This window comes from Heterodontus francisci, chromosome 23, assembly GCF_036365525.1.
Source record: "Heterodontus francisci isolate sHetFra1 chromosome 23, sHetFra1.hap1, whole genome shotgun sequence".
NCBI lineage: Eukaryota > Metazoa > Chordata > Chondrichthyes > Heterodontiformes > Heterodontidae > Heterodontus > Heterodontus francisci.
Window position 1 is genome coordinate 63,463,785 of NC_090393.1, and position 26,312 is coordinate 63,490,096.

A 26,312-nucleotide genomic window follows, 5' to 3' on the forward strand; every position below is an offset into this window, starting at 1 on the left:
TCACCAATGTTTATCCCTCGACCAACATCACTAAATTACTGGTCTTTTATCTCATTGTTGTTCATGGGACCTTGCTGTGTACAAATTGACCGCCATGTTTCCTCTATTACAATAGTAAACAATTCAGTTGGCTGTGAGGCATTTTGGGACATCCTGAGGTTGTGAAAGTGGCTCTGGGAATGCAAGTCAGTCTTTCTTTCTTTCTGACTTGTGACACTCTCGTGTTGCTTTTCTCCCAGGCCTAGTAAGGCTAGTAAGCACCAAAAGGTGATGCTCAAACGAATGATTTTATCAGCAGACCTGTGTTGTGCCTTGCTGTGTGGCTCTGTAAAATGGCCCAATATCTCCAGCTCCATCAAAAACAGCTGATGCTATGCTAATAAATGAAACTAGAGCTGCCTTGTAATCGGGGGTTAGTGGGCTGGACAGTTGACTTGGGTACTGTTCCACTCAACCACTTCCTCACTGATTCTGCATTGAGCACTTTGCACAATGATGTCTGCATCACATCTCATTGGAAAGTGGTGCGATCAAACACAGCCCCGTCCAGAACCATAGCTTTCAGCCAGTAAGCTGGCTAGCTCTCCAGTTAACCCCTTGACTGCTGCAAGTTATAGACCAAGGATCAAAAGGCTTGCATTTTGCACAAAGTAGTTTGAGGGCTTCCCACAGTTGTTCAATGGTTAGCTGAACCACATAGCACTGCAGGCTCTGTGCTGATTGTTGGTCAAAGTGGCCATTACACATAACCTCACTGCCCCGTGCTTATGGAGATGGAGTGGCCAGAATTCCGATGCCTGATTCCAGATCCACCAAAAAGCCCCTTTGTGTGTTTGTACAGTGAGGACAGGCTCAGGTTCAGATGTAAAGCCAGTTGCAGCTGAATAGTCTGCCAACTTACACAGTGAAAGCTTACACCCCAGACAAACAACCATTTGAGCAAGGTACAGCAGAGGGAGAAGCACCTTTGGCCCATCAAGGAGGGGAGACAATAAAACCTTCAGCCTGGAGCTGTTACCAATACTGTTGTTTCCTCTGGTACCACACCCCAGTGCCATGGCTTCCTCTGTTATAAAGCCCAGTGTTGTGGTTTTCTCTGTTACCAGTACCAGGGTTGTGATATGGTTTCCTCTTGACCAGTGCTGTAAGGCTCCTGCACTCAACATCACTCTCAGTTTTATTTGTTTATTTGATATAAAATTTAGTATGGGATGTAATTGTTTATATTATCATTTAACCCTTTTTTGAATCCAATTTAAATAGAATCCCTCTATATATGATCACCTTTGAGATCAGTTTTTCGTAGCCTTTCTTCTGAATGGTTGCCATTGTCCCTAACCTGCCTTTTATTAAAACTGGGGACTCTGTTTGTTCTGATATAACATGCTGGTTACCCGCTCACAACCAGTACCTATTCATTCCTTTAAGTAATCCTTCCAATTGCTGTGCATTATTTTATTATGTTCCCTTTGTCTCCATGCGAGCTCACCTAAATATCTTACTGGACCTTTTTTATTCATTTGAAGGAAATGGGCACTGCTGGCAAGGCCAGCATTTATTGCCCATCCCTAATTGCTCTTGAGAACATGGTGGTGATAACAAAGAACAGTACAGCACAGGAACAGGCCATTTGACCCTCCAAGCCTGTGCCTATCTTGATGCCTGCCTAAACTAAAACCTTCTGCACTTCCGGGGTCCATATCCCTCTATTCCCTTCCTATTCATATATTTGTCAAGATGTCTCTTAAACGTCGCTATCGTATCTGCTTCCACCACCTCCCCTGGCAGCAAGTTCCAGGCACTCACCACCCTCTGTGTAAAACACTTGCCTCGCACATCCCCTCTAAACTTTGCCCCTCGCACCTTAAACCTATGTCCCCTAGTAACTGACTCTTCCACCCTGGGAAAAAGCTTCTGACTGTCCACTCTGTCCATGCCACTCATAACTTTGTAAACCTCTATCATGTCGCCCCTCCACCTCCGTCGCTCCAGTGAAAACAATCCGAGTTTTTCCAACCTCTCCTCATAGCTAATGCCCTCCAGACCAGGCAACATCCTGGTAAACCTCCTCTGTACCCTCTCCAAAGCCTCCACGTCCTTCTGGTAGTGTGGCGACCAGAATTGCACGCAATATTCTAAGTGTGGCCTAACTAAAGTTCTGTACAGCTGCAACATGACTTGCCAATTTTTATACTCTATGCCCCGACCGATGAAAGCAAGCATGCCGTATGCCTTCTTGACTACCTTATCCACCTGCGTTGCCACTTTCAGTGACCTGTGGGCCTGTACGCCCAGATCTCTCTGCCTGTCGGTACTCCTAAGGGTTCTGCCATTTACTGTATACTTCCCACCTGCATTAGACCTTCCAAAATGCATTACCTCATATTTGTCGGGATTAAACTCCATCTGCCATTTCTCCGCCCAAGTCTCCAACCGATCTATATCCTGCTGTATCCTCTGACAATCCTCATCATTATCCGCAACTCCACCAATCTTTGTGTCGTCCGCAAACTTACTAATCAGACCTTCTTGAACAGCTGCAGTCTGTGTGGTGTAGGTACACCCACAGTGTTGTTAGGGAGGGAGTTCCAGAATTTCCAAATCAGGATGGTGTGTGACTTGGAGGGGAACTTGCAGATGGTGGTGGTCCCATGCTGTGATTGTTGTTCTAGGTGGTAGAGGTTGTGGGTTTGGAAGGTGCTGTCGAATGAGCCTTGGCGATTTACTGCCGTGCATCTTGTAGATGGTGCACACTGTCACTGTGTTCCAGTGCTGGAGGGAGTGAATGTTTAAGGTGGTGAATGGGGTGCCAATCAAGCAGGTTACATTATCCTGGATGATGTTGAACTTTTTGAGTGTTGTTGGAGCTGCACTCATTCAGACAAGTGGAGAGTATTCCATCACTTGTGCCTTGTAGATGCTGGAAAGTCTTTGGGGAGTCAGGAGGTGAGTTACTGCAAAATACACAGCCTCTGACCTGCTGTTGTAGCCACAGTATTTATATGGCTGGTCCAGTTCAGTTTCTGATTAGTGGTAGCCCCAGGATGTTGATGGTGGGGGATTCAGCGATGGTAATTCCATTGACTATCAAGAGGAGATGGTTAGATTCTGTCTTGTTGGAGATGGTCAGTGCCTGGCATTTGTGTGGTGTGAATGTCGCTTGTCATTTATCAGCCCAAGCCTGAATGTTGTCCAAGTCTTGCTGCAGGCATGGATAGCTTCAATATCTGAGCAGTTGCAAATGGTACTGAACACTGTGCAATCATCAGTGAACATTCCTACTTCTAACTTTATGATGGAGGGATGGTCATTGATGAAGTAGTTAAAGATGGTTCTGCCTAGGACCCTGAGGAACTCCTGCAGTGATGTCCTGGTGCTGAGATGATTGGCATCCAATAACCATAACCATCTTCCTTTGTGCTAGGTATGACTCCAACCAGTGCAGAGTTTTGCCCCCAATTTCCATTGATTTCAATTTTGCTTGGGCTCCTTGATACCACAGTCAACTGCTGCCTTGATGTCAAGGGCAGTCATTTTCACTTCACCTCAGGAAATCAGCTCTTTTGTCAATGTTTGGGTCAAGGCTGTATTTAGGTCTGGAGCTCAGTAGTCCTGGCAGAACCTAAACTGAGCATCTGTGAGCAGGTTATTGCTGAGTAAATGCTACTTGATAGCATTGTGATGCCACCTTCCAGCACTTTGATTGAGAGTAGACTGATGGGGTGGCAATTGGCTGGATTGGATTTGTCCTGCTTTTACAGGATATACCTGGGCAACTTTCCACATTGGCAGGTAGATACAGTGTTGGAGCTGTACTGGAACAGCTTGGCTAAGGCGTGCCTAGTTCTGGACCAGAAGTCTTCAGCGCTATAACCAGAATGTTGTTGGGGCCCATAGCCTTTGCTGTATCCATTGTACTCAGCCATTTTTTGATATCATATGGAATTAAATGAATTGGCTGAAGAGTGGCAACTGTGATGATGGGGACCTTAACAGGAGGCCAAGATGGATCATCACTCAGCATTTCTGGATGAAGATGGTTGCAAATGCTTCAGCCTGTACCTTTGCACTGATATGCTGGGCTCCACCATCATTCAGGATGGCGATGATTATAGAGCCTCCTCCTCCTGGTGGTTATTTAATTATACACCAACATTTATAATTGGATGTGGCAGGACTACAGAACTTTGTTCTGATCCATTTGTTGTGGGATTTTTTAGCTCTGTTTATAGCATGCTGTCTCTGCTGTTTAGCATGTATGTAATCCTGTGTTGTAACTTCACCAGTTTGGTACCTTATTTTTAGGTATGCCTGGTGCTACTCCTGGCATACTCTTCTCCACTCCTCATTGAATCAGGTTTGGTCCTCTGGCTTGATGCTAATGGTAGAGTGGGGGATATGCCAAGCCATGAGGTTACAGATTGTGGTTGAATACAATTCTGTTGCTGCTGATGGGCCACAGTACCACATGGATGCCCAGTTTTGAGGTGCTAGAACTGTAGCATGGTGGTGCCACATAACACGATGGATTGTGCAGAGTGGGTGTATAATTTCTCCGAACACTGTATAATAAAACTACATATTCAACTACATAACTTTTCTTTCTGTATCTTGCATCATCTGAATTTATGGCTTAGGAATAAGTTCTAATAGTTATATAAATGCTTCAGTTCATGTCGTTCACAAACGTGGTGTGCATTTTTTCTTGCACCTTCCATTTTAAAGTATTAATTGCAATAGTGTCCATTTTTAGATCAAGTCTAAACTGCACTTGGGCCTGCCTGCAGGAAAACATCCATCGTATCCTCATAATTTGAAAATTTAATCACTCAATCTGCCAATTACTCCAATTCAGGTCAAAACCAAAAACATAAACAGCAACAGTTACTGCTAAACAAATTATCTGCATATCATCACTATTAACTTTCAAGATCCTGTAGCCAACAACAAACTTTCACTCATACCTTCAAAGACTGAGAACAAAATTAAGCAGCCTTTTCAATTAAAAACAGAAAGTGCTGAAAACATTTATCCTGTTTCTTTCCCACAGCAACTAACTTTGGCTGAGGGCTTTTTCCCTCACCCTTTTGTCACAGCTCAAGTGTCCAACCCACAGTTTTTATAGCACATTGGTTGACTGTGAAAGGCCGATTATTAACTCCACATCGTCTTGTACAAACATTTTTAAGATCCTCAGAGGCAGTAGCAGCCGCTGACTGCATCTGATCCACCTCATTCCAGCAGAATTCTACTCGGTTTCAGACTTTCTCAATGAGAATTTTTCCATATGTAACCATACCTTGGCAACATCATATGTTGTCCTCTCCGCACACCATCCACATGGTCTTTCAATATTTTGAACAGCTTCTCTCCACTCATCAGAAGCAAGAGCTCCTCAATTCCCTTAATAACAGACAGATATTTCTGCATTTCCTTTTTCAAGCAATAATTCCACCACCCGTTTTTTGTTTCTTTCCATGTAAAATGAGCTGCATAGATCAACAAATGCCTCTCTGCTTTTCATCTTTTTCTCATTCACCATCCACTCTGTGTGGGTCATTGCCATTACATAAGACGCATTTGTTACAGTCATTACGGTGACCAACATCTTATTACCAGTTATGTTAATTAGCTTCTTTTGAAGAACTTCCATGACAGTCGCCATGGCTACCCATACTACAGGAGGGATAACCCCATGTACCCGCTGAAATGGTTTCCTGCCTTTACAGACTGGGTTTAGCTCTTGTCCTATTGTAGACACTCATTCTCTCTCAAAGCAGATTATGAAGTGATGCATTTTGGGAAGTTAAACCAGGGCAGGACATACACAGTGAATGGCAGGGCCCTGGGGAGTGTTGTTGAGCAGAGACACCTTGGGGTGCAAGTACATAGTTCCCTGAAAGTGGCAACACAGGTAGACAGGGTGGTGAAGAAGGCGTATGGCATGCTTGCCTTCATCGGCCGAGGCATTGAGTACAAGAGTTGGGACGTCATGTTACAGTTGTACATAACGTTGGTTAAGCCGCATTTGGAGTACTGTGTGCAGTTCTGGTCGCTGCACTACAGGAAAGATGTGATTAAGCTAGAGAGGGTGCAGAAAAGATTCACAAGGATGTTGCCTGGTTTGGAGGGCTTGAGTTATAAAGAGAGATTGGATAAGCTGGGTCTGTTTTCCCTGGAGCGAAGGAGGCTGAGAGGGGACATGATAGAGGTGTATAAAATTATGAGAGGCATAGATAGGGTAGATAGCCAGAGTCTGTTTCCCATGGAAGGGGTGACTTAAACTAGAGGGCATAGATTTAAGGTGAGAGGGAGGAAGTTTAAAGGGGATCAAAGGGGTAAATTTTTCACACAAAGAATAGTGGGTATTTGGAATGAGCTGCTTGAGGAGGTGGTGGAGGCAGGAACAGTAGCAACATTTAAGAGGCATCTGGACAGGTACTTGAATGAGCAAGGCATAGAGGAATATGGAATTAATGCAGGCAGGTGGGATTAGTATAGATAGGCATTATGGTCGGTGTGGACGTGGTGGGCCGAAAGGCCTGTTTCTATGCTGTACGACTCTATGACTATTACTTGTCAAATCCCTTCATGGTTGTCACTTTGTAAGGTTCTTGAACTTGACACCAACTTGGTTGCAAATCATCTTTATTGATTTCGACCAAATTGCGACACACTATCTTAAGCATAAATCATAGAGAAATAGACACTATAAATAAACACGCTTTTGCTCTGGATAGAGAACATAACCTTCATCAATTCTTTTGTTCTTGTCTCTGCAAATTGTGAAGGAAAGCTCAAGATCGTTATAAGCCTCCAGACACACTCATACATCCTTGTAACCTTGATGACTCATTATGATGAGATAAAAGTTTTAATCCAATTTTTGAGCTCTTTTTCAGTTTTCTTAACTAACCTGTTGATCATTGTCTTGTTTATAACATAACTACCCTCTTAACTGGGAGAACATTGACCCTTTATTTTGCAGTCCTTGTTAGTCAAAGTCCTCCCCTTGCTGACAAAAGCTTTTTCTTTTCTAAATGTCATTTATGCCCTGAAGCATTCTGGGAATGAAAAAATGTGACCATTTTATTATTTCTAAATACTGTATAAATCCATAAGCTATTTAAGTGACAACTAAAACCATAAATCATATGAAATTAAACCAAATCCTAACCGTACGTATACGGTTTCCTCTGTGACCAGTGCTGTGCTAGTTTCCATTATCAGTACCAAATGCTGCGATTGCCTCTTACCAGTGCTGCAGTTTCCTCTGTTGCCAGTGTCCAATGCTGCGATTGCCTCTTACCAGTGCTGTGGTTTCCTCTGTTGGCAGTGCCATGTTATGATTTGTGCTGTTACCAGTTCTGCTGCCCTCTGCTGTTCAATCATCTTCAGATTGCTAGTTTAATGGCGACCATCAAGCCATTGTCGGTTGTTATAAAAACCCATCTAGTTCACTTATGTCCTTTAAGGAAGGAAATCTGCTGTCCTTACCCAGTCAGGCCTACATGTGATTCCAGACCCACAGCAATGTGGTTGACTCTTAAATGCCCTCAAATGGCCTAGCAAGCCACTCAGTTCAAGGGCAATTAGAGATGGACAACAAATGCTCGCCTGCCAGCAACGCCCACATCCCATGAAAGAATAAAAAAAGATTCAACTACCCCAATGCTTCCCATCCATCACTCTCTCCGTGAACTTGAGCTCATCCAAAAAGTTGCTGCCCATATCCTAACTTGCACCAAGTACCATTCACCCATCACCTCGATGCTTGCTGACCTATGCTAGCTCCCAGTCCAGCAATGCTTCAAATTTAAAGTCACCTTCATGTTCAAATCCCTCCGCGGTGGTGCCCCTTCCTGTCTCTGCAACCTCTTCCAGCCTTACCACCACCTAAGAACTCTGCACTCCTCCAATGTGACATTTTGCACAGCCCTGATTTCCTTCATCCCACTATTGGCGACCGTGTCTTCAGCTGCCTAACCCCTAGAATTCCTCCCTTCATGAAGGTAAAGGCCTATTCATTCCTGCAGTCCTCCATAATTCCAGCTAATCTTCACCTTCCTACTACCCTTCATACTGCTGTGGTCTTTCATACGGTTTGCGAGTGGTAGATGTGTAGCACAAGAGGGGCTATGCATGAGAGGTGTGCCACTGGGGGAGTTATGGCACTGGGTGATGTGTGCTCTTACCATAAACATTATGGGTCAAATCTTCGGAGAAAAATAACAGCACATTCCCAATGCAAGCGTTATTAATGTGCAAATTGGCCAGCAAGTTCAGGGGAAGAGATGCATCACAAGTTGTGAACCTCCTTGCACATCCAGCATCTCACCCTTAACCTCCCTGTTATTTTTAAGAATTTTGCAGATTTTCACATTAATTGTCCATTAAGTTCACACTTAACAAAAGTATACATGTAATGACATGATAATTGTAAATCCAGTGCCAAGCTCTCTCTCTAGCCCTGAAACGGAACAATTTAAACTGCTTTGAGTCTCTTTACACTTGTAGTAACTTCTTAGATTTTAAAAGTTAGTTAATTTTTTCTTGCTTTTGTCTTTCTCTCAATCCAATCTTTCTCTCCCTCTTTCTGTTCCTGATTTGACCCACCTTTCCTTCTCAGTCTCCTTTTCTACCCCCCAATCCTTAAATCTCATTGTCCCATCATTGGCCAACTTCTGTCATAGGGAAAATGTTAGAATCTATTAAAGGAGGTTGAAGCAAGATACTTAGAAAATCATAATGGTATCAGACAGAGTCAACATGGTTTTGTGAAAGGGAAATGATGTTTAACTAAGTTATTAGAGTTCTTTGAGGAAGTAACAAGCAAGGTGGATAAAGGGGGACCTGTAGATGTGGTGTACTTGGATTTCCAAAAGACATTTGATAAGGTGCCACATCACAAGATAAGAGCACATGGTGTAGGAGGTAACATATTAGCACGGATAAAAAACTAGTAAGCTAACAGGAAGCAGAGTGTAGGGATAAATAGGTCTTTATCAGGTTGGCAAGCTATAACTAGTGAAGCGCCACAAGGATTAGTGCTGGGGCCTCTTCTTTCTTCTTCTTTGGCCTCCTTATCTTGAGAGACAATGGGTAAGCGCCTGGAGGTGGTCAGTGGTGTGTGGAGCAGCGCCTGGAGTGGCTATAAAGGCCAATTCTAGAGTGACAGGCTCTTACACAGGTGCTGCAGAAAAATTTGTTTGTCGGGGCTGTTACACAGTTGGCTCTCCCTTTGCACTTTTGTCTTTTTTCCTGCCAACTGCTAAGTCTCTTCGACTCGCCACACTTTAGCCCCGTCTTTATGGCTGCCCGCCAGCTCTGGCGAACGCTGGCAACTGACTCCCACGACTTGTGATCAATGTCACAGGACTTCATGTCGCGTTTGCAGACGTCTTTAAAGCGGAGACATGGACGGCCGGTGGGTCTGATACCAGTGGCGAGCTCGCTGTACAATGTGTCTTTGGGGATTCTGCCATCTTCCGTGCGGCTTACATGGCCAAGCCATCTCAAGCACCGCTGACTCAGTAGTGTGTATAAGCTGGGGATGTTGGCCGCCAGGAGGTACACCTCCTGTTGGAGATATGGTCCTGCCACCTGATGCCAAGTATTCTCCGGAGGCAGCGAAGATGGAATGAATTGAGACGTCGCTCTTGGCTGACATACATTGTCCAGGCCTCGCTGCCATAGAGCAAGGTACTGAGGACACAGGCTTGATACACTCGGACTTCTGTGTTCCGTGTCAGTGCGCCATTTTCCCACACTCTCTTGGCCAGTCTGGACATAGCAGTGGAAGCCTTTCCCATGCGCTTGTTGATTTCTGCATCTAGAGACAGGTTACTGGTGATAGTTGAGCCTAGGTAGGTGAACTCTTGAACCACTTCCAGAGCGTGGTCACCAATATTGATGGATGGAGCATTTCTGACGTCCTGCCCCATGATGTTCGTTTTCTTGCGGCTGATGGTTAGGCCAAATTCATTGCAGGCAGCCGCAAACCTGTCGATGAGACTCTGCAGGCACTCTTCAGTGTGAGATGTTAAAGCAGCATCGTCGGCAAAGAGGAGTTCCCTGATGAGGACTTTCCGTACTTTGGACTTCGTTCTTAGACGGGCATGGTTGAACAACCTGCCCCCTGATCTTTTGTGGAGGAAAATTCCTTCTGCAGAAGACTTGAACGCATGTGAAAGCAGCAGGGAGAAGAAAATCCCAAAAAGTGTGGGTGCGAGAACACAGCCCTGTTTCACGCCACTCAGGATAGGAAAGGGGTCTGATGAGGTGCGGCCATGTTGAATTGTGCCTTTCATATTGTCATGGAATGAGGTGATGATACTTAGTAGCTTTGGTTGTCATCCAATCTTTTCTAGTAGTCTGAAGAGACCACGTCTGCTGACGAGGTCAAAGGCTTTGGTGAGATCAATGAAAGCAATGTAGAGGGGCATCTGTTGTTCACGGCATTTCTCCTGTATCTGACGAAGGGAGAACAGCATGTCAATGGTCGATCTCTCTGCACGAAAGCCACACTGTGCCTCAGGGTAGACGCGCTCGGCCAGCTTCTGGAGCCTGTTTAGAGCGACTCGAGCAAAGACTTTCCCCACTATGCTGAGCAGGGAGATTCCACGGTAGTTGTTGCAGTCACCGCGGTCACCTTTGTTTTTATAGAGGGTGATGATATTGGCATCGCGCATGTCCTGAGGTACTGCTCCCTCGTCCCAGCACAGGCATAGCAGTTCATGTAGTGCTGAGAGTACAGCAGGCTTGGCACTCTTGATTATTTCAGGGGTAATGCTGTCCTTCCCAGGGGCTTTTCCGCTGGCTAGAGAATCAATGGCATCACTGAGTTCCGATTTTGTTGGCTGTATGTCCAGCTCATCCATGACTGGTAGAGGCTGGGCTGCATTGAGGGCAGTCTCAGTGACAACATTCTCCCTGGAGTACAGTTCTAGGTAGTGCTCAACCCAGCGGTCCATTTGTTTGCGCTGGTCAGTGATTATGTCCCCTGATTTAGATTTGAGTGGGCGATCTTCTTGATGGTTGGCCCAAAAGCTCTCTTAATGCCATCATACATTCCTCTGATGTTTCCGGTGTCTGAGGCCAGCTGAATATGACTGCAGTAGTCATTTGCGCAGCGCCTGGCTGTTCTTTGTGCAGTGCTTCTGGCTGCTTTAAGTGCTGCGGATGTTAAATCGCTGGGGGCTTTCTTGTAGTTCAACAGTGCAATGCGCTTAGCGGCTATGACAGGTTCCAGCTCTTCATTATGAGATTGAAACCAGTCTGCATTTCTCTTCGCACGTTTGCCGTAGGTGGTCAAAGCTGACTCATAGATGGCGTCTCTGATGTGGGCCCACTTGGTCTCAGCATCCCCTGTGGGAGTGTTTTGAAGGGCTGTTATAAGTGAATTTAGCAATTTTTGTAACAGCTGTGGATGAGAAATTCTGCTCGGGTTGATGCGCGGGTGGCCCTTCTGCTTGGAATGATGCAACTTCTTTGGTCTGAGTCTAACCTTGCTGCACACCAGGGAGTGGTCGGTGTCGCAGTCCGCACTGTGGAAGCTGCGTGTGATTTGAACACTGTTTAAGGAGGCTGGCCTTGTGACGATGAGGTCTAGCTGGTGCCAACAACGCGATCTTGGGTGCCTCCATGAAACCTGGTGACAGGGTTTAGTGTGAAAGAACGAGTTGGTGATGCAGAGGTTATGATAGGTACACAGCTCAAGCAGTCTCTGCCCGTTCTCATTCATCCTTCCAACGCCATAGCACCCAAGGCAGGAGGACCATGAGTCATGGTCGGCCCCAACCCTGGCATTCAAGTCCCCCAGCAGGAACAGGTGTTCGGTGTTGCGGATGCTGCTAATGTTATGGAGTTCCTCGTAAAACTGGTCTTTAGCTTCAGGTGGGGAGCAGAGTGTTGGAGTTTAGATGCTGAGTAGGTGTACTGGACCAGAGGTGGTGAGCAGTCGGATGGACAGTATGCGTTCCGAGCCATTTGAAGGTGGCTCTATCATGCTGAGCAAGGAGTTTCTGATGGCGAAGCCCGCTCCATGCTGTCTTGGTTCTTCAGGATCCCTGCCCTGCCGGAACGTGGTGTAGTTTTGCTCTGCTAGAGATCCACTCGATAAAGAACTAGTAAGCTAACAGGAAGCAGAGTGTAGGGATAAATAGGTCTTTATCAGGTTGGCAAGCTATAACTAGTGGAGCGCCACAAGGATTAGTGCTGGGGCCTAAGCTATTTACAATCTATATTAATGACTTGGATGAAGTGACCAAAATGTATGGTAGCAATATTTATTATTGACACCAAGATCAGAAGGAAACTAAGTTATCAAGAGGAGGTAAAGAGTCTACAAAGGGATATGGATAGGTTAACTGAGTGGGCAAAAATTTGGCAGATGGAGTATAATGTGGGAAAATGTGAACTTGTCCACTTTGGCAGGAATAGAAAAACAGAATATTTAAACTGAGAGAGATTGCAGAAATCAGTGGTACAGAGGGTCCTGGTACATGAATCACAAAATGTTAGTATGCAGGTACAGCAAGTGATTAGGAAGGCAAATAGAATGTTGGCATTTATTGCAAGGGGAATCGTGTATAAAAGTAGGGAAGTTTTACTGCAGTCGTACAGGGCCTTGGTGAGACCACATCTGGAGTACTGTGTAGAGTTTTGGTCTCCCTATTTGAAAAAAGATGTAATTGCATTAGCAGTTCAGAGAAGGTTCACTCAACTAATTCTGGGGATAAAGGGCATATCTTATGAAGAAAGGTTGAATAGGTTGGGTCTGTACCAGCTGGAGTTTAGAAGGAGAGGTGATCACATTGAAACATACAAGATCCTGAGGGGACTTGATATGAGTGGATACCGGGAGGATGTTTCCTCTTGTGGGGAGACGGTTTAAGAATTACGATGATGAGGAGAATTTTTTTTTCTCTGAAGGTTGTTAGTGTGTGGAATTCTCTTCCCCAGAAAGCAGTGGTGGTTGAGTTGGATAGATTTTTGATAGACAGAGGAGTCAAGGGTTGTTGGGTGGGCGGGGTCAGGTAGACAGGAAAGTGGAGTTGAGACCATAACCAGATGAGCCATGATCTTGTCGAATGGCAGAACGGGCTCGAAGGATCGAATGGCCTACTCCTGCTCCTAAGTCCTATGTTCCTATGTCCTATTGCCCTCAGCATGCTGGTATCAGCTCTCATTTTCAGCAAGTTACAGGACCTACTCCTGCAACATTTTGATGTGACTGGAATATTGAATTTCAGACTTGCCCCAACTCGAAATAATTGCCTTGACCAGCAAAATCCTTCACATCCTCACACCAGTAACCACTGAATTGATGTAGCAGTGGAGTAGGTAACTGAAGCAGTCATGAGCACTCGTGTTCAGGCCAAGAGCAAGATATAATTTTTACTCAGCAATATTCCTTCACATTACTTAGTTCCCTCCAATTTCCATACTGTAGGTTAGGTGCTTTGATGGCCCATAAAAACGTCATATGTAACAGATTGAAAACCTCTGCCTTGGTGTGGGAGGCTGAGTTTAAAGACATTGTTGTATTGACCATCTACTATGAAGCAGGAGAGCAGTCCTCTTCAGTCTCTCCCTGACTGGCACACAACAAAACAAAGGTGAGCATCACATCTGAGAGCACTCAACACCTCACTCTTCATAGGTTCCAAGACCAGTCAGCCGAGATATGAAAAACTGATTCAACAATCACTGCTGAAATGAAGAAAGCAGCATTCAGAAACTGTGGACTCCAGTTCCTGCTATACTGGCACTAATGTAAACCCAGCCCCAATACTGTCAGATCACTCTTCAAATGCTGCACCTTCTCATGATGGAGGATGAGGGTACTATAATTCCACGGAGGGAATCTGCAGACCTTGTTCGTAACTAACATTTCTGCAAGGAAACTGACCTTCAATACCCAAATACTGTAGTATGGGATCTACATCATAATAGAGTCTTTAATAGGCCCCAATGTAAAGAACTTGCATTTGAATAGCACATTTCACCACCTCCATCCATCCCAAAATCTTTTTGAAGTGTAGTCACAGAAAACGTGGCAGCCAATTTGCACACAAACACCCACAAACAGCAATTCGATAATAACCAGGTGATATTGATCAAGGATAAATATTGGCCAGGACATTGGGGATAACTCCCCTGCTATTCTTCAAATCGTGCATGGGATCTTTTACGTCCACCTGACAGGGGCTCAGTTTAACATCTCATGTGAAAGATGGCAGCTCTTGACACTGCAGCACTGGAGTGTCAGCATTGATTGTGTGCTCTGGTGTCTGGAGTGGGACTTGAACCCACAACCTTCTGATTCAAGAGAGTGCTAGCTACTGAGACACAGCTCTAGTTAAACAAAGGATAAAAGAGTGTCTGAGGATGATTAATAGATAATAATGAGTTCAGGAAGTGGGGTTTATTTTCTGTGAAAGAATCTAAGGTAATCAAATTGAGGTTTTGAGAATAATGAAATGTTTTTTTATATTGCGACAGTGTCCAGGGGTAATGGGATAACGCAGGCCCTCCCAGGCAACACAATTAAAACTCAACAGCACTTCCTCCGAGCCCTGCTCCAGAATAACTTGAGCAAATTCTTGTCATCCTCTCAGAGAGCAGGTGTACAAAGCAGCATTTATTTTCCAATGTGGTTAGCTTTAATCCAGTGTGTAAAACCCAGCCTGTGCAAGTCTGGAAAGTGAGCCATTTCAGGCCATAATTTCCAGCAGCATTCTCCAAGTTCATTGGCTACTTGAGGTTGACAGCACCATAAAGAGGAACAGATGGTGTGAATTGCACCTGAGAATGCAGCTCACATCACTGAGCTGCAAAGGGATTCTATGACCCAGCATCTCCACTACTTGTAGGCTGTGGGGATATAAGAAGTGCAGTGATGAGGCCACAGATGATAGAATGGTGTCTAATCACCATCCTCCATTCTGGCACAAAGTCAACTCCATAGATGCAAGAGTCACTAAATTATTCTCTACACCATGTTATGATCCTGTAGTTTTTTTTTTGGGGTGGGGGGGGGGGGGGAAGAATGCAGTGCACCTTTAAGGCTGGGAAAAGGAGCCGTACTGCTTTAAGGCAGCAGGCTCCAGAAGCCAAGTCAAAGATTGTATTTTCGTTGCGTAGGATACAGCCACTTGGACTGAATATTGAGGGATACATTTGTTACAATTTATCTTTGAACTGGCTTGTAGTGGAAAAACAGACAGCTGTGTGTTAGCATCTGAAAGGAGTGCTCTCAGACCATTTAAACTGAAGGAATTTAGACTGTTTATTATTATTCTCTCAAAATTCTAGTCAAGCCAAACAAGAGATCTCAGAATTTAAAGGAAGGGAAGTTAGACTGTGACAATCTTTCATACCTCAAAAATTCTAAAGCCAAATTGATTTATTAAAAAAGTGCTGGCCAGTTGTTAATCGTAGAAATTCATCACTGGAGAAGGAAAGCAACAATTTTGACTTCTGGATTAGACTACGGACTGTTCTACTATTGAAGAACCCTTTTTTCCCATCAGAGGGCTATGAGGACTTCAAGCAACCTTGGACTGTTCCACAGCTGGCAGGAATGCAAATTTGCAAGTACTCTATTTTTTTCTATTTTAAATGTTGTTTCGATCTTTGTAGTGTTTAAGAATTTAGTTCTTCTAATTAAAGAGCTAATTTGTTGATTTAAAGACACCTGGTTTGGTCAGCCTTATTCGGGGGTTAATAGATGGTACAATGGCGCAGTGGTTAGCACCGCAGCCTCACAGCTCCAGCGACCCGGGTTCAATTCTGGGTACTGCCTGTGTGGAGTTTGCAAGTTCTCCCTGTGTCTGCGTGGGTTTCCTCCGGGTGCTCCGGTTTCCTCCCACAAGCCAAAGACTTGCAGGTTGATAAGTAAATTGGCCATTAGCAATTGCTCCTAGTATAGGTAGGTGGTAGGGAAATATAGGGACAGGTGGGGATGTGGTAGGAATATGGAATTAATGTAGGATTAGTATAAATGGGTGGTTGATGGTCAGCACAGACCCGGTGGGCCGAAGGGCCTGTTTCAGTGCTGTATCTCAAAAAAAAAAAAAAATTTGGCTGGATCTTTCTTTAATTTGGAAAGTTTAAAATGATATGTCCGGCGATCTGTGGAGGGACGGAATTGAATTAAGTGTGTTTCTCCCACCACAATCAGAATCGTATATTTTGATCGGGGGCTTTGACTGGTGCGGTCGGTCGTAATAATCATTAATTACTCCCAGGCTGCTCATGTGTTGGCAGAAGTGACTCAAGGAACAGTGCAGCTCCAGATGGTAGCTTGTTTCACAGTATATGCTGTCCCATCCTGGCACAAAGTGCAGGAACCATAACCGTTCTTTCCCAGTGAATATACAAGTGCATGATGATTTAAATTTACAGGTCTCCACTTTTGCCTGTCAGAGTTAAACACCAGGACCAATAGAAAAATAAAATGGCCAGGCTAATATACAAGAGATACAAAGGAATGGGCTAGCAGGGAGATAGCAGCATTCGGAACAGGACAGACAGAGCATCATGAAGTGACCAGCTAGCTTTGAACTTTAAAACAAATCCTCCAGGAAGACAACATTGTGTTGGAAGCAAGGCATCTTTTCTCGATGTATTGTTCCTGAAACCCCAGCTCTAGCAGAGGCACTAAGTTTGCAAACAAGTGAAAGAAACACCAGTCTATGATGATGCTCACATGGCTGAGGGGCAAGAGTTGGACAGTTGGAATCGGCTAGTGGTGAATGAAATGCTCCATTATAGAGCCAGAGATTAGAAAACCTCAGGTTTGATCTCCAGCGTGTAGATAACCAGCTCAAACACATTACTTGTTTCCTTTCACCAACTTTCTCCTCATTAAAATAACAAATTTGCAATTTATAAAGGTGCATTGGCTACTCACCAGTCTCTTGCTCAAGTGATCGTGTGTGTGTGTGTGTGTGTGTGTGTGTGTGATTGGACAGAGTCCTTACATAAACCAACTGTGAAGGCCAAAGCAGAGCCAATGACCCCATCCCTTTCCAGTGCTGCTCAATGACTCTTTTCCTCCACTCCCTCCAAGGCCAATGCTGCTCTATGACACTCTTCCCTCACTTCCATCTGAGGCCAGTGCTGCTCGATGACTCTCTTCCCCCACTCCACCCCGAAGCCAATGTCGCTCGATAACTCTCTTGCCCCCCACGCCCATCCGAGGCCAGTGCTGCTCTATGACCCTCTACCCTATAAATACTATTAAAATAAGTGAATCCTCCTTCAATGAGCGCCAAATGCAGTGTTCTCAAAAAGCAAAATACACTGGGTAAAAAAAGCTCGTTAGAAAAGAAAATCACCCCAGTTAAAATCCCACACTCCTTTAGATTTCCAGCTTCCACTTTAGAAATATCTTCAGGGAGAAAGTGAAAATAGCTTGTAAAATGGAACAATCTGCATGGCTCAGTAAAACAATTATATGATTATAAAACAACAGTTAATTTCACTTTATTGTAATATTTTAGACAAAACAGCCCCAAGGTCATTTCAAACCATTAGTATCAATTTCTGGTTCAGCATCAATAAATTTTTCAGTATCTCAAAAAACACATTTGCTAAAAATAATGTTCAAATATCAGGAATAGGAGTGGGGTGGGAAGGGAATAGAACACCATTCCCGCCCCCCAACCATAATTGAACAAAAAGGGCAGTGTTGAGGTTAAACTGGGATATATCAATTTCAGCATCCCACCTCCCCTAGGTCAACTGATGTATTCCCCAAGACACAGCAAGAAAACATCAGATCAATTCATTGCAAAAGCAATGTACAAGAAGCTAACCAGAGGCGGCTGTGAGGCTGTTACTATCCAGCTAGGCAGATCAGTGCATAAACCACTTAAGACCTGCACTATAAAGCTCCAGATCTTTCTCTACCATTGGCTTTTACTCTCTATACATGGTCAATTCTAAGTGCTGCAAAACAAGGTTTGCCTGCACACAAAGAAACCAAATAAACAGACGAAGCAAAGTGGCCTCCTTTCAACTGGGATCTGTATACCTTCTAAACAAATGCCGAAAGGGTTCTCCCTAAAAGTGTTACGAGCACTCATTAGACACATTACCTCTGCTACTTGTGGTCTTTTTAAAAAGGTTCGACTGTTCTCCCACACTCACCAGGGTGAGGGGGTGTCAATGCTGAAGAAAGGTGGGGTTTGGGGGCTGTTGCAACTTCAGTCGCCAAATGGTAGTCATTTCCAAGAATGGGCAGCTGGTTTCAGGGGACAGAGACCTGTAGCTCAAGAAGCACAAGCGAGTTTGCCCACACCACTATAGAATAGAGAGGCGCAGAGCTAAAATTAGCTCCGTATTAGTTACCACTTTAGTAATGAGTCAAATAACGCCGCAAACGAAAAGCTGCATCTGCCGTGGCATGAATATACATGAGAAAGTCTTTTTTTTTTAAGCAGCCTGTGGTTTCAAGAAAAATTCATCAACAACTGATATCAAACCCACAATAATGATAAAATGTTTGTCACTGATCTAAAACTTGGGTTAAAGGTAACTGCAGAAAACTAAACATAGTATTTTAGTTGGGTTGTTTAGCTTAAAATGTTCCCTTTTAACCTAACAAGATTACTTGGTGGATGCAGCCTTCCATTCTAGCATCTGAATTAACATTCCTACTGAGTCCACCAGAAGGCCTGCTGCGATTCCTGAGTCCACACTGCTCTGAAGTAGCACTGGGTAGATTACATGCAGCTGTATTTTTCCCTTCACTCCTTTAGATTTCTCCTAATGTCCACATCAGCTTCTACTATTGCTGCTGTTTCAAGATAGTGGAGGGGAAAAAACATGAATTGCCAATTTTATTTACTATGTACAAACCAGCTATACAAACACTGGCTTCAACAATGAGGCATTTGACCTAAATGAAAACTAAGTAAGGCACTACATTTTAAAGTAAAAAGGCACACCCTTTTAGTGAACCCTAGAAATAGGCCAAATTATGTAATACTGTTAACTTCTCAAATAGAAATCAAAAGCACCCCAAAACAGCCTGTTTAAGCAAATGGCATTTTATAGATTAATGGGGTTTGCAAGCAGAGCTTACAGTTCTAGACACTTGCGTTTCCAAACACTAGATTTATTCAATCAAGGGTTAGACATGATCTGTACTGTACACAGGCAAAAAGCTCCCATTCCCAGAATGTTAAACAAAATGCATTAATAATTCTCTTGGAACAGACAGCAAAGCTTTCTACAAAAATAAAGGAGAGACTAGTACACATGGAGCCCACAGACAAACATTTTCCATAGTTTAAGTATTAGCACGTATTGAAAACCTGTTGTGAATTTGCTGTGTATTTGTAAACAATTTTTTTATTGCTGATAGATGCAGTGGGAAGGCAGGCAAGTGATGCAGGCTAAGTACATGCTTACCCTCCACAGAATGATTCATCGCTTGACTCACTGCGTGACATTTACAAGAGGCAAGGACATGAGTTTTATTTCCTTCTTGTAGTGCACGAGCCTGGTTACAATATAATGGAAGCTGATAAGCCAAGCAGGAAGAGAAGCAGGCCAGTTACTAATAATCTGAAAGGGGAAACACTCACAAACTGGAACCAAATCAAGGGATAAAGAGGGGGAATGGGGGGAAAATGTAGGGCATCGTCCATTCTCATGAGGCATTTCTGGCAACTAGACAGAATTTTAGGAGTCCAGTGTAATAGCTTGGCAAGCAAGCCAAGGGATCTATAGTGGTTTGATGAAGGAAACTAAAATAGAACAAGGCACTAACCTAGTCGCATTAGTACGAGTAGTGAAACTGAGGCATAGCCAAAGAATCTATGATTCTGTAATAAAAAGCCTGTTGGGTCAATACTGTTGTGTCACGGTTGATTAGACCTACACTTGGGACCTATTCAATGAACTGAAGACCTCAACAAGGCGAAAAGTGGAGGGGAAGGCAAATAAAATTATTGTTTTTAAAATGTGAAGCCACAGTTTGATAGCCCCTATGCAAATGAGTTCTAAAACTCACCTTCAAAAAGTTATCAGGACAGTGATACCTAATCTATCTCAACCTGTCCCACCCATATTGTAGACAATTTCTTTTTAGGCACTAGGTAAATACTTTGGTTCGATGGTGTACTAACCTCATAAGTTGGCCGTTCCCCATCGCCCCAATCCCACCAGATAATTTTCTCAATGCTCAGAATATGCAGTGAGCCTTCAGGAAGGTCTTGTAGAGCATCGAGGCTTCATGTTAATAACCAGTAACTATGATGTACTGTGAAAACAGTGCAGCAACCAGTTACAATTCACACACAGAATGGCTGCTCCAAGTCACTGAGTGGCAGAAGAGAGCTCACCTGGATTTGTTCCATACACACTTCAACTGGATAAAAATCCAGTCAATATCAACTTTCCAATAGGGAAAAAACTGCAAATGCCCATTACTGGCATCTGTCATCTATTGTCCATCCACCTGGTTAAACTGCTGTGTATATTGCTGCCCAGGAACAGAGCAGAAACAGGTGTAACTGACCAGTCCCCCATGCATTGCTGTTCAATCTAACAATAGTTTAAGTACAAGTACTCCACAGGTTGAGACTACTGAGAAAGTAATGCTTCCACAGCAGCAAAAGGTCAGACCCAGTACCTTAAAATGAGTGCAGCAGCCCCCGCTCCCCCCCATGAATTGGCTAGGTGGGGGCGACAGCTTGTCAAGAGTGTTTGATTTTAGTGTTGCACTGCAGGTGACAATTTTTTCACCCAGGGTATGAAATAAAGCACAGTCAGTGCACAGGTATTAAAACATACAAGGCTTGAACTTCAAATTAATTATTGAATAGTACAAACGTAAAAATGAGCAGCTAATCAAGGGGCAAACCATCTCAAGACAGATTACCTTGGACTACTCTGTGTAAAAAGATGGTTTAAAAAGTGGGGGCCCAAGCCCTTTCTCCCAGTGTGCACAAGGGTGCAACACAAGAGAAAGCATGCATGCTGGGAGCGGGGGGGGGGGGGGGGGGGGTGGTGGTGGTGTAGAAGAGAGCGCACAAGCGCAAAGAAGCATTTACAGAGAGAAAGTACAGTGGGTGTGCGATCGACAGAGAAAGCACAGGTACATACACAAGGGCAAGTATAGGGGTGCAAGTGAAAGGAAGTAAGCGCGCACGCAAGAGTGTCTGTTCCAGAGGTCAGAGGTTAAGCAGGACAGTCTGTAAAATACACTGCACCACATCAGACTGACAGCCACTGATTCCTAACAAACCCAACAACCCCTGTGGCCACCTGGAGTAGGCGAAGACCATCTGATTTGAGCTGGGCACAGTTAAGTCAGGCAGATTGTATGTGCTAGACATGGGTTTACCAAGGGTGCTGTCCAATATTGAGCATCACAAATACAGATCGAGAAACTGCTTTCAGGAACCACTTCCAAAAGAAAAAAGGCAGCTATCTCCATTGGAATATTCTCTGCCTGTTGGCTAGATGTTTTCTGCTATTCTAGATTTTCTGAAGGTCATTCGCTACAATTGAACCCATGGTCTCCATATTTAGAGATATGAAAAGGTTCCACCTTACTGAGTCCTTTTGCAGGTTACGAGCACCCAAGCCCACCCAGCACTTTTTAAGGCTGTGAATCACCAGTATACCCAAGATCCTTGTGCCCCACTCAGCCAACACCTGGCAAACTTTCTGGATTCCCAAGTGTGAGCAATTCTGTTCCCGTTTACCCAGAGTGTTTCCCCTTTCAAAGCTCAGTTTTTACAAGTATTACAGAACTGTAGAAGTGACTTATCCATGATTGTTTTCTACAGCTATCTGATTGTATCGAAAAAAATTGTGACTCCTCTACATATTGGATATGGCACCACAGACTAACATTATATAGACTGTACTCCAAACCATTTAAAAATCATCGAGTCCAATGCCTCAGTTATTCACTCAGCTTCTTTACATTAAGTGAGCACTCAAGATAATAGATGAGGCTAGATGAATCTAGTCTCAGTAGCCTCCCTAAATACCACAATTAATAAGTTGGCAAGGGATCATTACATTTACATGCCTGTCACAGGCAAGAGGAATATCCATCGAATGTTCCAAGTGTGAGGGGTGCGGCCAAGTATACACTCGGTTATCCCAGTTGGCTTCAAACTTGTACCGAAGCATGATCTATCATGGCACTGAGATAGAGACTGTCCCTCTCCCATCCTTTTCTCCATTTATTGTTAGTAATCATGTAGCTTTAATGGTACATGGGAAGAGCTCAGACAGAAACATTAAAATCCAGCAAGTAAGCAGATACTCAAAAATCCAATCGCGGTTCCATGGCAAAAATGATGAGTTCCCCATTAGTCTGGAAGTAATGCACCAGATGTGATGCTGATACCGTGTGCGATGAACAGGCAGATGGAGGTGACCATGTGTTCCTGGACTTTTGGGTCACTCATTCGCTTCAGGATTCTGGGGGTCAATGATCTGGACGTGAGTGAAGGGGAAGAGTCCTTGCCGGCCGTTCACCTCACCCTCCCACTGGCCACTGATGTTCATCCTGGTCACTTTCACAAGGTCACCAACCTGTTGGAGAAAAAAAAAACCCAGAGTTCAAGTCACTGCATGGAATCAGAGTTAAGTGGCCAATCAACCATTTACTGATATGGGACAGTCATAGCCACATAGAGGCTACCTCCTTTTGCTATATGTACCTATCAATATGTACAGTACACTAAAGCCTGGCTACCCAACCCGAACCTGACCAAACCCGACTACATGTGTCAGGGTCAGGTCGGGTCAGGTCTGTCCTCTGCATCCAGCATTCAGGATCGGGTCGGGCTGGACTGTAGAGTTTTGTTTCGTATTGTCTTTTTAATGGACAATTTGTTGGCGTTTCAATAATGTGTTTGTTATTTTCGGGTCAGGTCGGGCATTTAAAAAATTAAAGGACTTGGGCCCGGGTCGGCTGTTGTCGGGTCAAGTTTTAACTCTATACCCGAACCAGGCTTCACAATATAAATCAAAGCTGCTAAATTCAAACCATCTGACAATTAAAAACTGGGTTTAGCACCAAATGACGACCAGGCTGTCTTATTGATGTTGCTCAATTCAAATTATTGTATAATTCTGGGGGTTTATTTCAGTGCAAAAAACAATCTGAACTTTCAGGAGCAGACTGAAGCCACTACATTTTTCATTGTAGTGAACAGATCTTGAACCCACACCCACGATATTGCAGACATCCATACACTTTTTTTTTTTAAATGGTGATTTGTTAGGTACAGCACATTTCACAATCTTGCAGTAGTCAATGCTGATCAAATTTTAACAAGTTAACACTGAGTTCCTGCTGTAGATGCAATAGACCAACACATGACTGTCCAAATGGCTTCACTACTTTTTCTAAAATGTACTAAAAGCATTTCAACATGGTTTGTATTATAGGACCTATCACTCCTCCCCCATAGCCAGTTCAGCACTGTATTCTGCTATAAAAGGAGCCAGGGGTTGGGGTTAGTCACACAAAACGAGGATAAACTTCAGTAGTTACAGTGGGCGAGTGTCTGCTGAAGCATTAGAACTAGGCCAGCTCTGTATTGGCCCCTCCATCCAAACCCCATAGAGCTTTTTACACCAGTGCCATATACTATACTCAAATCAGTATTGCTACTTCTGAATAACCACAAACACTGGAGGAAAGCAGAAACAGAAAGATAGTGTATAAAGAAAACAAGAAACATTCCTCAGAAAAGTTGCAACACAAACTATAACTTGGATATTAACCCTTAGCATGCTGCCAAGCTGCATCAGGACACAATGGCACCAGCAGAGGTTGGGAATTATGTGAATAACTCACCTGACTCCCCAAAGCCTTTCCACCATCTACAAGGCACACGTCAGGGGTGTGATGGAATACTCTCCACTTGCCTAGATGGGTGCAGCTCTAGCACTATCCAGGACAAAGCAGACTGCTTGATTAGCATCCTGTCCGCCAGCTTAAATATTTACTCCCTCCACCACTGATGAAATGTGGCTGTTATGTGGACCATCTATAATCACTTATCAGATGACGACAGCAACTCTCCAAGGCTCCTTCAACAGCACGTTCCAAGCCAGTGACCTCTACCACCTTGAATAACAAGGGCAGGAGGTGCATGGGAATACCACCACATACAACTTCCCCTCCAAACCACACACCATCCTGACTTGGAAATATATCGCTGTTCCTTCATTGTCACTGGGTCAAAATCCTGGAACTCCCCAACAGCATGGTGGAAGTACACACATCCTAAGGATTGCAGCAGTTCAAGAACAGAACTCACCACGTCTCAAGGGCAATTAGGGATGGGCAATAAATGCTGGCCAAGCCAGCGATGCTCACATCCCATAAATGATTTTAGGTAAAAGGAACTGCAGGCACTGGAAGGCCAGAACAAAGGCAATTGTTGGGGAAAGAAAAGAGGAAAACATAAGTAAGGGAAGCCACAGTAGGGGAATTTTAAAAGTTACTTTCAATTCAAATTGCAACTGAGGAAGAGAGCTTAAAAACTGATACACAGCCCTGGAAGCCTAGAGTTTCTTTAATTTTTTTTAAATTCATTTATGGCATGTGAGCATTCTTCAATTGTTATTAATTCGTTTATGGGATATGAGCGTCGCTGGCTAAGACAGCACTTACTGCCCATCCCTAATTGCCCTTGAGAAGGTGGTGGCGAGCTGCCTTCTTGAACCTCTGCAGTCTGCGTGGGGTAGATACACCCACAGTGCTGTTAGGGAGTTCCAGGATTTTGATCCAGCGACAGTGAAGGAACGGTGTTATAGACCCACGTCAGGATGGTGTGTGGCTTGGAGAGAAACTTTCAGGTGGTGTTTCCATGTGTCTGTTGACCTCGCCCTTCTCGGTGGGAGAGGTCATAGGTGAGGAAGGCTCTATCGAAACAGCCTTGGCACATTGCTGCAGTGCATCTTGTAGATGGTACACTGTGTGTCATAGAATCATAGGAAGGTTAAGGCACAGAAAGAGGCCACTTGGCCCATCGTGCCAGCCGAAAAGCGTTCCACCTATTTGAACCCCACCTTCCAGCACTTTGTCCATAGCCCTGCAGATGACAGCACTTGAGGTACATATCCAGACTCCTTTTGAATCAGTTGAGAGTTTCTGCCTCAACTCCCCTCTCAGGCAGAGAGTTCCAAACCCCAACACCCTCTGGGTGAAAAGGTTTTTCCTCATCTCCCCTCTAATTTTTCTACCAATCACTTTAAATCTATGTCCCCTCATCACTGACTTTGCGAAAGCAAATAGGTCATAGAAACATAGAAAATAGGAGTAGGCCATTCGGCCCTTCGAGCCTGCTCCACCATTCATTGGCTGATCATCCAATTCAGTAACCTGTTCCCGCTTTCCCCCCGTATCCTTTGATCCCTTTCGCCCCAAGAGCTATATCTAACTCCTTCTTGAAAACATACAATGTTTTGGCCTCAACTGCTTTCTGTGGTAGCAAATTCCACAGGCTCACCACTGTCTGGGTGAAGAAATTTCTCCTCATCTCAGTTCTGAAAGGTTTACCCCGTATCCTTAGACTATGACCCCTGGTTCTGGACTCCCCCACCATCAGGAACATCCTTCCTGCATCTACCCTGTCAAGTCCTGTTAGAATTTTATAGGTTTCTATGAGATCCCCCCTCACTCTTCTGAACTCCAGCGAATATAATCCTAACTAACTCAATCTCTCCTCATGCATCAGTCCCACCATCCCAGGAATCAGTCTGGTAACCTTCGCTGCACTCCCTCTATAGCAAGAACATCCTTCCTCAGATAAGGAGACCAAAACTGCACACTATATTCCAGGTGTGGCCTTATCAAAGGCCTGTATAATTGCAGCAAGACATCCCTGCTTCTGTACTTGAATCCTCTCGCTATGAAGGCCAACATACCATTTGCCTTTTTTACTGCCTACTGCACCTGCATGTTTACCTGCAGCGACTGGTGGACCAGAACACCCAGGTCTCGTTGCATATTCCTATCTCTGTTTATAGCCAGATAATAATCTGCCTTCCTGTTTTTGCTACCAAAGTGGATAACCTCACATTTATCCACATTATACTGCATCGTGCAACTTGTCCAAATCACCCTGAAGCCCCTCTGCATCCTCCTCACAACTCACCCTCCCACCCAGTGTTGGGTCATCTGCAAATTTGGAGATACTACATTTAGCTCCCTCATCTAAATCATTAATATATATTGTGAATAGCTGGGGTCCTAGCACCGATTCCTGCGGTACCCCACTAGTCTCAGCCTGCCATTTGGAAAAAGACCCCTTTAT

At 44.2% G+C, this 26,312-nt stretch overlaps 1 protein-coding gene across 1 annotated transcript in view; it reads right to left on the reverse strand.

Moving 5' to 3' along the window:
• Positions 1-19,108: 19,108 nt before the first annotated feature.
• Positions 19,109-26,312, reverse strand: part of crkl (v-crk avian sarcoma virus CT10 oncogene homolog-like) — an 85,205-nt gene continuing 78,001 nt past the window's right edge. Inside the window, exon 2 of the mRNA XM_068055429.1 lies at positions 19,109-22,572. Within this exon, the coding sequence (XP_067911530.1) occupies positions 22,438-22,572 (135 nt within the window). The 3' untranslated portion in view covers positions 19,109-22,437. The remainder of the gene's footprint in view (positions 22,573-26,312) is intronic.